This window comes from Theropithecus gelada, chromosome 1, assembly GCF_003255815.1.
Source record: "Theropithecus gelada isolate Dixy chromosome 1, Tgel_1.0, whole genome shotgun sequence".
NCBI classification, from domain to species: domain Eukaryota; kingdom Metazoa; phylum Chordata; class Mammalia; order Primates; family Cercopithecidae; genus Theropithecus; species Theropithecus gelada.
The window spans coordinates 39,955,757-39,968,389 of record NC_037668.1 but is presented as its reverse complement, the minus strand read 5'-3'; the positions used below and the strand labels follow the sequence as shown (position 1 = coordinate 39,968,389).

The window sequence follows — 12,633 nt, the reverse complement described above, 5'->3', positions numbered from 1 at the left end:
TAAAACATACTGTGAGAACTGGCTATATGGAGTTCACAATAGAGTCCTGTATATTTTAGTATTTGTAAACTGTATGCTACACATCATTTACATCAGTGAAAGTTATAATACACATGCAACATATATGCACACAGGACTGACTACCTAATTTGTGGTACGCATTGCAAACTAAAGAGGTGGAGCTGGGTGTGGTAATGTGTGCCTGCAGTCCCAGCTACTCAGGAGGCTGAGGTGGGAGGATCGCTTGAGCTCAGGTTAGAGACCAGCCTGGGCAACACAGTGAGATCTCCACTCTAAAAAAAAAAAAGACCAGACGTGGTGGCTGACGCCTGTAATCTCAACACTTTGGGAGGGCAAGGCAGGTGGATCGCTTGAGCCCAGGAGCTCAAGACCAGTCTGGACAACATGGTGAAAATCAAAGAATTAGTCAGGTGTGGCCCAGGCGCAGTGGCTCACGCCTGTAATCCCAGCACTTTGGGAGGCCGAGGCTGGCAGATCATGAGATCAGGAGATAAGACCATTCTGGCTAACACGGTGAAACCCCATCGCTACTAAAAATACAAAAAAAATTAGCCGGATGTGGTGGTGGGCGCCTGTAGTCCCAGCTACTTGGGAGGCTGAGGCAAGAGAATGGCATGAACCCGGGAGGTGGAGCTTGCAGTGAGCCGAGATCATGCCACTGCACTCCAGCCTGGGTGACAGAGTGAGACTCTGTCTCAAAAAAAAAAAAAAAAAAAAAAGAATGAGCCAGGTGTGGCAGTGTGCACCTGTGGTCCCAGCTACTTGGGAGGCTGAGGCAGAAGAATCACCTGAGCCTGGGAAGTTGAGGCTGCAGTGAGTCATGATTGTGCCACTGCACTCCAGCCTGGGCAATAGAGTGAGATCCTATCTCAAAAAAATAAATAAAATAAAATAAGTAAATAAGTGGGACCAGGCCGGGCACGGTGGCTCACGCCTGTAATTCCAGCACTTTGGGAGGCCAAGGCGGGCAGATGACCGAGGTCAGGAGTTCAAGACCAGCCTGACCAACATGGAGAAACCCTGTCTCTACTAAAAATACAAAATTAGCTGGGTGTGGTGGCACATGCCTGTAATCCCAGCTATTCAGGAGGCTGAGGCAGGAGAATCGCTTGAACCCAGGAGGTGGAGGTTGCGGTGAGCCGAGATCGTGCCATTGCACTCCAGCCTGGACAATAAGAGCAAAACTCCATCTCAAAAAAATAATTAATTAATTTAAAAAATAAAAAAAAATTCACCAGGCGGGGTGGCTCACACCTATAATCCCAGCACTTTGGGAGGCTGAGGCAGGTGGATCACCTGAGGTCAGGAGTTCGAGACCAGCCTGGCCAACATGGAGAAACCCCTGTCTCTACTAAAAATACAAAATTAGCTGGGCATGGTGGCACATGCCTGTAATCCCAGCTACTCGGGAGGCTGAGGCAGAAGAATCGGTTGAACCCGGGAGGCAGAGGTTGCGGTGAGCCGAGATTGTGCGCCATTGCACTCCAGCCTGGGCAACAAGAGTGAAATTCTGTCTCAAAAAAAAAATAAATAAATAAATAAGTGAGGCCTCTTGTTCAAAATCATTAACAATTACAAAACAGAGCATGACGTAGCTGTGAAGCTAGCTCTGTATATATCTGCTCTCTCTTACTCCAATCTGGTTGTTAAACATTACAACTTCACCACTCAGCACAAAGCTTTCTATACTGGCCAAACCCATGAGTCATACAATGTCAAATCAGACAATATATGAGCAGATATATTAAAATCCTGGCTCTATCAATTACCAATTACATGTCCCAGTATCTCTGTTCTTTGGCTTACTTATATATAAGGTGGGAACAATACAACCTGCCTCATAGAAATGCTCAGGCATAATAGTAAACAGCATTTATTGACTGTTCACATAAGCCATATATACTTTGTTTGCTTTTGAGATGGAGTCTTGCTCTGTCGCCCAGGCCAGAGTGCAGTGGCGCGATCTCGGCTCACTGCAACCTCCACCTCCCGGGTTCAAGTGATTCTCCTGCCTCAGCCTCCCGAGTAGCTGGGACTACAGGTGCCTGCCACCGCGCCCAGCTAATTTTTATATTTTTAGTAGAGATAGGGTTTTACCAAGCTGGTCTCAAACTCCTGACCTCAGGTGATCCACCCGCCTTGGCCTCCCAAAGTGCTGGGATTATAGGCGTGAGCCACCATGCCCAGCCAAGTACCTCTTTTAGGTACTTTACGTGTGGTGTTAGCGTTTAACCCCCACGATAATGCCTACCAACGAAGGGACTATAATCCTTCCAGTTTTACACATAAGGAAATAGGTACTAAGTGTTGCAGCCAAATTTCAGATTCAGTTAGACTCCAAGCTGCTTTTAACAAGTACTCGATAATGTCCACCAAAATCCCTGGTACGCTGTAAGTGCTCAATAAATATTAGCTATTATTTTAGTGTAATAAATAAGAAAGTTCTTTGTAGTGGGAGTTGAACAATGAGAACACATGGACACAGGGAGGGGAACATCACACACTGGGACCTGTTGGGGGCTGGGGGGCTGCAGGAGGGATAGCATTAGGAGAAATAACTAATGTAAATGACAAGTTGATGGGTGCAGCAAACCAACATGGCACATGTATACCTATGTAACAAATCTGCACGTTGTGCACATGTACCCTAGAACTATTATAATAGTTATAGTTCTAGGGTACATGTAGGGTACATATATAATAGTTCTAGGGTACATGTATTATAATAAAATAAAAAGACTTGCAAAAATACAATAAAAAATACAATAAAAAAAGAAAGTTCTTTGTAAACAGAAACGTACAAATGCACTAATTTCTGTTGCTATAAAATCATCTTTGATTATTAATTAGAAAACAGGGCTTTATCATATCTCAGGGTGGCAAAAATCTCCTATATGGCTGATGGAAGTAAAAATTGGTACCTCCCTTATAGAGATCAACTTGACAAGATTCATCAAAACTGTCTGACCCTGTAATTCCATTTCAGGGAATTTATCTTGATATAGCTGTCAGGGAAGAAAATGATATATGTACAAAGGCATTCATTGCAGCATTTGTAATAGCACAAATTTGGACATAACACAAATGTCCGTTCACAGAGGACTGGAAAATGAACTATGGCACAACCATGTGATGGAACACTATGCAGCTGTAGCAACAACAAAAGGACAAGAAACTCTCTGTGTACCAAGATGGAAATGAAACCGTCCCAACAAACTTTATAAAATTAACCAGGGGCCGGGTGCAGTGGTTCACGCCTGTAATCCCAGCACTTTGGGAGGCCAAGGCAGGCAGATCACTTGAGGTCAGGAGTTCAAGACCAGCCTGGCCAACATGGTGAAACCCCGACTCTACTAAAAATAAAAAAATTAGGCCGGACATGGTGGCTCACACCTGTAATCCTAGCACTTTGGGAGGCCAAGGCAGGCGGATTACCTGAGATCAGGAGTTCAAGACCAGCCTGGCCAACATGGTGAATCCCTGTCTTTACTAAAAATACAAAAAATTAGCTGAGCGCAGTGGCACGTGCCTGTAATCCCAGTTACTCTGCAGAGGCGCACACCTGTAATCTCAGCTACTCTGGAGGCTGAGGCAGGAGAATCGCTTGAACCTGGGAGGCAGAGGTTGCAGTGAGCCAAGATCATGCCACTGCACTCTAGCCTGGGCTACAGAGAGAGACTTGGTCTCAAAAAAAAAAAAAAAGTACAAAAATTAGCTGGCGTGGTGGTGCACACCTGTAATCCCAGCCACTCGGGAGGCTGAGGCAGGAGAATTGCTTGAACCCAGGAGGTGGAGGTTGTGGTGAACTGAGATCACACCACTGCACTCCAGCCTGGGCGACAGAGTGAGACTCTGTCTCAAAATAAAATAAAATAAATCGGGGAAGAAGGGAGGGAGAGAAATGAAAATAAAGCTTGCAGCACGTTCAGCATTCATCGTGAGGTCACGTTGAACTCTGAGACACTTCCTCATAGTTGTTTGCTGCCTACTGTCCCAGAATCACGCAGACCCTGTCATCAGACAACTTAAGCTTGCAAAACATTGTTTTCCACCTGAGGTATTCTTCCAGGTCCTGCATATCAGTGAAACTACTGGTGACAGCCATTGTGAAAGACCTCACAGGGAGCTAACTCACCAAAGAATGCAGTTTCCACATCCTGATGATTTCATCCCCCTTACCCCGACCAATAAACGATACCAAATTTACAGCCTCTCTCCCTCTACAATCCCCTTAAAAACCCCAGCTCATGCCAGGCTCGGTGGCTCATCCCTGTAATCCCAGCACTTTGGGAGGCCAAGGCAGGTGGATCAAGAAGTCAGGAGTTTGAGACCAGCCTGACCAACACGGTGAAACCCTGTCTCTACTAAAAATACAAAAATTAGCCAGGTGTGGTGGCATGCACCTGTAATCCCAGCTACTCGAAAGGCTGAGGCACAAGAATTGCTTGAACCTGGGAGGCAGCGGTTGCAGTGAGCTGAGATCCTGCCACTGCACTCCAGCCTGGGGAACAGAGCGAGACTCCATCACAAGGAAAAAAAAAAAAAAAAGCCAGGCCAGAATTCCTTGGGGAGATGAATTTGGAGGTCTCCTCCTGTTACAGTAGGTAACTAGTCAGACCTGAGCAGAGCAGGAGAGGCCCCCACCCCCTAACCCCAGGAATATCAAGCAACCATTGGGTGATGGGCAGGCAGTTAAGCTAGTGCGCTAAAATAATAATTGATTGTAGCTGGTGCCAGGGAAAGGCAGTCTCCCAAAAGACAGAAACACCTGAAACTGGTGATCAGCAGCTTCCCATAAGATCTCAGGAGCTGAGCGAATAGGCTCAAGCATGGGCACTAAGAGGCAAAATGGCGGATGATCTTCCTCTAGGAACACTGGACTGGTAAGGGAAGCACACCGTGAGTGAGCATGTGCACAACTCCAGTAAACACACTGCACATGCGCCCCCACCCAAGTGCTGACAGGCCACCCTGCATGTGGACAGCCCACCCCAAGGGAAGAATCAGGGGAGAAGGGAAGCAAGACCCTGCAGTATGCTAACCCGAAGTCACGGTCAAACAGCGCACTTCATCTCTCAGGTCAACTGCTTCGTCCTCTTCCAAGTGTCCTTTCATTCCTACTCTAACACTGTTTAATAAACTTTCTCTCCTGTTCTGAAACTTGCCTCAGTCTCTCACTCTGCCCTATGCCCCTCATTCTGAGTTCTTTCTTCCGAGGAGGCAAGAACTGAGCTTGCTGCAGACCATGGAGATTCAGCACTGGTAATACTCCCATCTCCTCACTTGGCTGCCCTGTGATCATTAAACTCTCTCTCTGCTGCAGACTCTGCTGTCTCATTGTATTGGTCTGTTGCTGTGCAGCAGGCATATAAACCTGTTGGAACTATAAGAGAAAGATCTACAAGATACACTAAAATTTTAAAAATGCAAAATAGTGCATATAGTATAACAAAAGGGGAAAATAAGAATATATGTATGGGCTGGGCGTGGTGGCTCGTGCCTGTAATCCTAGCATTTTGGGAGGCTGAGGTGAGTGGATCAACTGAGTTCAGGAGTTTGAGACCAGCTTGGCTAATGTGGTGAAGCCTCATCTCTACTAAAAATTAAAAAATTAGCTAGGCATGACGGCACAGGCATGTAATCCCAGCTACTGGGGAAGCTGAGGCATGAGAATCACTTTAACCTGGGAGGCCGAGGTTGCAGTGACCCAAGATCATGCCACTGCACTCCAGCCTGGGCCACAGAACGAAATTCTGTCTCAAAAAAAAAAAAAAGGGAATATACATACGCATATATTTGCTTGTTTTTGCAGACAGAAAATCTAGGGATGCATAAGAAACTGAGAAAATACGTAGTCAAGGGGCAAGGGTGGAGCAAGACTTTTCATGATAAATATAACTTGTTTATTTTGAGATTTGAGTAGTGACTATATTGCATATTAGAAATTTTTTTTTTTTTTTTTTTTTTTTTTTTTGAGACGGAGTCTTGCTCTGTCGCCCAGGCTGGAGTGCAGTGGCGCGATCTCGGCTCACTGCAAGCTCCACCTCCCGGGTTCACGCCATTCTCCCGCCTCAGCCTCCGAGTAGCTGGGACTACAGGCGCCCGCCATCACGCCCGGCTAGTTTTTTTGTATTTTTAGTAGAGATGGGGTTTCACCATGTTAGCCAGGATGGTCTCGATCTCCTGACCTCGTGATCCACCCGCCTCGGCCTCCCAAAGTGCTGGGATTACAGGCTTGAGCCACCGCGCCTGGCCGCATATTAGAAATTTTTAATGATAAAAACATAGATGTTGGGCCAGGTGCGATGGCTCACACCTGTAATGCCAGCACTTTGGGAGGCTGAGGCAGGCGAATCACCTGAGGTCAGGAGTTCAAGACCAGCCTGGCCAACATGGCGAAACCCCATCTCTACTAAAAATACAAAAATTAGCCGGGTGTGGTGGCGGGCACCTGTAATCCCAGCTACTCAGAAGGCTGAAGCACGAGAATCACTTGAACCCAGGAGGCGGAGGTTGTAGTGAGCCAAGATTGTGCCACTGCACTCCAGCCTGGGTGAGAGAACGAGATTCCATCTAAAAAAAATAAAAAATAAAAACTTGTTGAACATCAGTGAAAATGTAAAGTTTAGAGGAACAGTTATCTCACAGAAGCAATGAAAAGAGGCTAAATCTAAAGTAGCCATTATTACTTGGGAGGCTGAAGCAAGAGAATCGCTTAAACCCGGGAGGTGGAGGTTGCAGTGAGGCGAGATCGCTCCTCTGCACTCCAGCCTACGTGACAGAGTAAGACTGTCTCAAAAAAAAAAAAAAAAAGTAGCAATTATATATATATATATTTTTTGAGACAGGGTCTCACTCTGTCAACTCAGGATGGAATGCAGTGGCGAGATCACAGCTCACTGCAGCCTTGACCTCCTGGACTCAAGTGATCCTCCCACCTCAGCCTCCTAAGTAGCTGGGACCACAGGTGCATGCCACCACACCAGCTAATTTTTTGCATTTTTTGTAAGGGTGAGGTTTCACCATGTTGCCCAGGTTGGTCTCAAATTCCTGGGCTCACACAATCCACCTGCCTCAGCCTCCCAAAGTGTTGGGTCACTGTGCCTGGCCAATATCATAGGTATTAACAACAACAAAAAAACCCTGCCAAACAAAGCATTTTGTTAGCCACAGATTATTATCAACCATCTTTATTTATTTATTTATTTATTTGAGACTGGGGTCTCACTATGTTGCCCAGGCTGGTCTCAAATGCCTGGGCTCATGCAATCTTCCTGCTTTGGCCTCCCAAAATGCTGGGATTACAGGTGTGAGCCACTGCACTGAGCCCAACCGTCTTTAATTTGGCAGTTTAGGCCTTCTGAAAACTCATTCCTTCTACCTTCACTTCTTTTTATTACATAAGTAATTGATGATAATGTATAAAGAAAAAGTGTCTTTCCCATTGTGCACATCTCCCCATGTAAACATAGACATATGAGAAAAGCATAAATATTTTTGTAAATGGTTATATTATACTTACATTGTTGTATAATTTGTAATTTTTGAACTAGTTGTGAACCTTTTCCTTCTTAGCAAATATTCATCTCATTACCACTATTTCTTGTTATTATTACTATTATTGTTATTATTTTTTGAGACAGGATCTTTCTCTGCTGCCCAGGCTGCAGTGCAGTGATCACAGATGACCACAACCTTGAAATCATGGACTCAAGTGATTCTCCTGCCTCAGCCTTCCAAGTAGCTGGGACTACAGGCACGTGCTATCATGCACAGCTAATGTTTAAATTTCTTTTGTAGAGATGAGGGTCTCACTATGTTGCTCAGGCTGGTCTGAAACTCCTGGCCTCAAGCAATCCTGCCTTGGCCTCCCAAAGTGCTGGGATTACATGCATGAGCCACCATGATAGGCTCTAAATTATCATTATTAATGGCTACGTATTTTTCTTATTATGAATGCATTTTTTTTTTTTTTTTTTTTTTTTGAGACTGAGTCTTGCACTGTCACCCAGGCTGTAGTGCAGTGGCGTGATCTCAGCTCACTGCAACCTCCACCTGCTGGCTTCAAGCGATTCTCCTGCCTCAGCCTTCCAAGTATCTGTAATTACTGGCGCCTGCCACCATGCCCCGCTACTTTTTTTTGCATTTTTAGTAGAGACGGGGTTTCACGAGGTTGGTCAAGCTAATCTCAAACTCCTGACATCGTGATCCGCTGGCCTCGGCCTCTCAAAGTGCTGGGATTACAGGTGTGAGCCACCGCACCTGGCTGAATGCATCATATTTTACTGGACTCCTACTTTGAAATATTTAGGAATTTTCAGTGTGTACTATGACAAATAGCACTGTGATTAAAAAAAAAAAAAGAAATGTAGTCAAATCCACTTTTGCTATTGATTTCTTTTTTTTTTTTTCCAATTTGTAGAGACATTGTCTCACTATTTGCCCAGGCTGGTCTGGAACTCCTGGCCTCAAGCTATCCTCGTGCCTCAGCCTCCCAAAGTGCTGGGATTACAGGCGTGGGCCACTGTAACCAGCAGCTATTTCTTTGGTATGTATGTATGTATGCATGCATGCATGTATTCATTGAGACAGAGATTTCTCAGTCGCCCAGGCTGGAGTGCAGTGGCACGATCTCAGCTCACTACAACCTTTGCCTCCCGGGTTCAGGCGATTCTCGTGCCTCAGCCTCCCGAGTACCTGGGATTACAGGCGTGCGCCACAATGCCCACCTAATTTTTGTATTTTTAGTAGAGACGCGGGGGAGTTTCACCATGTTGGCCAGGCTGGTCTCGACTCCTCCTGACCTTAAGTGATCCGCCCGCCTCGGCCTCCCAAAGTGCTGGGATTACGGGCGTGAGCCACCGCGCCGGGCCAGCTATTGATTTTTTGAAACGATTAAAAAAATATGTTTCTTTGAAAATTTTTATTTATGAGTAGCTCTTTTGGTTAAAACTTGGCTATGGTTTCTCTGGAATGATCCTGAATTGGATAATTTTGGGAAAGTGAGAAAATCTAATTAAAAACATTTTCAAATGCTTATTAAATGTAACAAAAGAGAAATCATAGGATCCATAAAGAGCGCTAGCCCGAAACGTCTTCTGATGCAGTAATTCCTGGGCGCCAGCATTGCTCACACTCTCCTCTCAGAATTACACCGGGAGGGGTCGCGAACCTCTGCTAGCCGCTCTTGGTGCGATCCGGAGGTACCCAGACAGCGGACTCCCTGAGTTCACAGCCCGGATGCAGAGGGGAATCCTAGCAGCGCCGCACCGGATGTGTGAGTGGAAGTGACTGAGGACAACTCACGACCGATTGGTTCTCCCGAGTGGACCCAAGCCTGTTTTCAGCTGCCACTGGCCGCGTGGTTTGTCTATTTGAATAGTCCCCGCCCCCTGGAGAAGCCGGGTCCTGAAGCTTCACTTCTTCTTCATTACTATTGGCCTGTTTTTCAGTCCATCTTCTTCCTGTACGTGTCGATTGGTCCTCAGGGCTAGGAACCCTCCTTCCCTCGCTCCCGGTTTAGAGGACAGCGGGGAAGGCGGGCGGTGGGGCAGGGGGCCTGAGGCGGCGGTAGCGGTGCTGGCGGCGGCAGCTGAGGCCTTGGCCGAAGCCGCACGGTGAGTCTAGGGCCTGGAACGACCCCTCTGAGGCGGCGTAATGTCCAGACCCACGGCCAACCTGCCCGTGGGGGGGCAGGGGAAGCCGCCCGTCTGGGACGTGGGGTCCCCACACTGCCGGCCCCACGACCTGGGCACCGTCTGAGCCCTTGAGTCCCACCCCTCGAGGCAACGCCCACCTCCCCGGGACCCCCAAGAGACCCCTGCACCCTTCGGCCCGCGGTACGTCCGCCCGAAGGCCGGCCCATCAGCTCTGGTACTGCCCTTTGGGTCTTTTGCCCGTTACAGCCACCCTTTTTTCTGAGCCACGTACAAAAATTTTGTATCTCTGCCCCAGGGAACACCAGCGTCCGTGTCAGCCCCTTATCCTCCACCGTGGACACTTCTCAGAGACCCAGTCACCGAAACTGAGCTCGGTTACATCGTTGGGGTACATCCTCTCGCCTTCTCCCCCAGCCCCATCCCTGTTTCTCCCATCCAATTTTAACTTACTTAAGCCCTATCAAGACCCTTAGGATGTTTGACTTCAGATATCCTAAGTTTAATTGAATTCAGCCTGGAGCAGATGGCCTGTGGGCCTCAGGCCATATGAAGTTACACTGGTTCTTTCCTGAGCCTTTCCTTGCCAGCCTCCTTCCCCCCTTTCATACACACACACATACACACAAACTGGAGTAGTTTTCTTAGTAGGGATTCTTAAGTTTCTTCTCCCCTAAAGGATGGCATTTCTTTCTGCAGTCTTCTTCTTGGCACTGGAGTATTTGAAAGCTTTTCAAAACCAATTATTCCCTGTTTTTCCTCTGTGCCTTACAAATTGGTTCAAAAATAAGAATTTTGAGAAATTGGTTTTGTAGCATAAGCTGAACATACTTAGGATAGGTATATGTTACACCCATAGCAGTGTGGGCATAATTGAGGAATGAAGGAATGATCTCAGAAACTAATTGGTTTCTTTTAGCTTACATTTGAAGTGCTAGTCCCCTGTAGAACTGCATTGTTCAGTACAAGAACCACCAGCCACATGTGGCTGTAGAACACTTGAAATGTGACTAGTTCAGGTGGCTCACACCTGTAATCCCAGCACTTTGGGAGGCCAAGGCGGGTGGATCACCTGAGGTCAGGAATTTGAGACCAGCCTAGCCAACATGATGAAACCCCATCTCTACTAAAAATACAAAAAAAATTAGCCAGGTGTGGTGCTGCACATATGTAGTCCCAGCTACTTGGGAAGCTGAAGCAGGAGAATCATTTGAACCCAGGAGGTGGAGGTTGCAGTGAGCCAAGATCACGCCACTGCACTCCAGCCTGGGTGACGGAGAGCAAGACTCTGTCTCAAAAAATAAATAAAAGTGACTAGTCCAAATTGACATTGTCGTAAGTGTAAAATGCACATTAGATTTGAAGACTCGCTACAAAAAAAGAATGGACCCTATATCAATTTTTAAAATATTGATAACATGTTGAAATGATATTTTAGATATATTGGTTTAAGTAATTAATTTCACCTGTTTCTTTTCACCTTTTAAAATATGGCTACCAGCAGCTTTAAAATTACATTTGTGGATCACTGTATTTCCTCTTTTTTTTTTTTTTTTTCAGTTGGGATGGAGTTTTGCTCTTGTCGCCCAGGCTGCGGTGCAATGGCGCAATCTTGGCTCACTGCAACCTCTGCCTCCTGGGTTCAAGTGATTCTCCTGCCTCAACCTCCCAAGTAGCTGGGATTACAGGCACGCACTGCCATGCCTGGCTAATTTTGTATTTTTGGTAGAGATGGAGTTTCACCATATTCCCCAGGCTGGTCTCAAACTCCTGACCTCAGGTGATCTGCCTGCCTTGGCCTCCCGAAGTGCTGGGATTACAGGCGTGAGGCACTGTGCCTGGCCTATATTTCTATTAGACAATGCTGCTGTAGAATAATAATCTGTCTTTTTAGACTGAACTTGAGCAAAGGGGCAGTCTTAGTCATTTTTGATTCTTTCCCTACCTCCCCACATTTGTTACCTGGCACTGTGCCATGTACATAGTAGTAGTAGTAATAATAATAGCTAACAATTATTAAGAACTCAGTATATGCCCTGCACTGTTTTAAATACTTTTTGACATGTATTAACTCATTTAGTCCTCACATCAACCCATGAACTAGGTACTATTATCTTCCTATTGTAGTTGAAGAAACAGACATTTTTAGTGTCTTTCTCAAGGTATATAACCTTGTTTTTGTTTTCGTTTGTTTTTGTTTTGAGACAGTGGAGTGGCAGGATCTTGGCTCAGGGCAACCTCCACCTCCCGGGTTCAAGTGATTCTCCTGCCTCAGCCTCCCGGGTGGCACGTGCCACTACGCCCAGCTAAGTTTTGTATTTTTAGTAGAGATGGGATTTCACCATGTTGGCCAGGCTGGTTTCGAACTCCTGACCTCAGGTGGTCCTCCTGACTCGGCCTCCAAAACTGCTCAAGGTACCTAACCCAAGGATTCAAACCCAAGTAGGCTAGCTCCCATAGCCCGCAATTTGACCCTCCCTACCACACTGCCTGTTTTAAACATCAGTCATTGTTTAATGAATCTAGGCTTTCTAAATGTTCCTCAATAAGATCTCTCAACCTTTTTAGAATCCCCTGCCTGACAAGGGCTTGGGGGAGATCTGTGTTGGATGACCAGGGCCATAAGTAAATTTATCACCATACTTTCTTGTTCAGAATATTAAAGGAAACTTCTCTTTAAAGAACCTCAGGGCAAGATGCTTGGAACCGGACCTGCCGCCGCCACCACCGCTGCCACCACATCTAGCAATGTGAGTGTTCTACAGCAGTTTGCCAGTGGCCTGAAGAGCCGGAATGAAGAGACCAGGGCCAAAGCTGCCAAGGAGCTCCAGCACTATGTCACCATGGAACTCCGAGAGGTGCTTCTGCGATTTGGGGCCAGTCATTGTGGGATGTTTGGGCTAAATGTATCATCACTGGTTTAGACTTTTTTTGGACAGCTAAGCGAGGATTTGGA

The 12,633-nt window shown here is 46.4% G+C and overlaps 1 protein-coding gene across 2 annotated transcripts in view; it reads left to right on the top strand.

The window, feature by feature from the left end:
* The first annotated feature begins 9,520 nt into the window (after positions 1-9,520).
* MTOR (mechanistic target of rapamycin kinase) overlaps positions 9,521-12,633 on the top strand; it is a 150,469-nt gene continuing 147,356 nt past the window's right edge. Inside the window, exons 1-2 of one of the 2 annotated variants that reach the window (XM_025384127.1) lie at positions 9,521-9,638; positions 12,333-12,535. In XM_025384127.1, coding sequence (XP_025239912.1) covers positions 12,374-12,535 — 162 coding nt within the window. In that variant the 5' untranslated portion in view covers positions 9,521-9,638; positions 12,333-12,373. The remainder of the gene's footprint in view (positions 9,639-12,332; positions 12,536-12,633) is intronic. The other variant, XM_025384120.1, reaches the window with a different exon arrangement.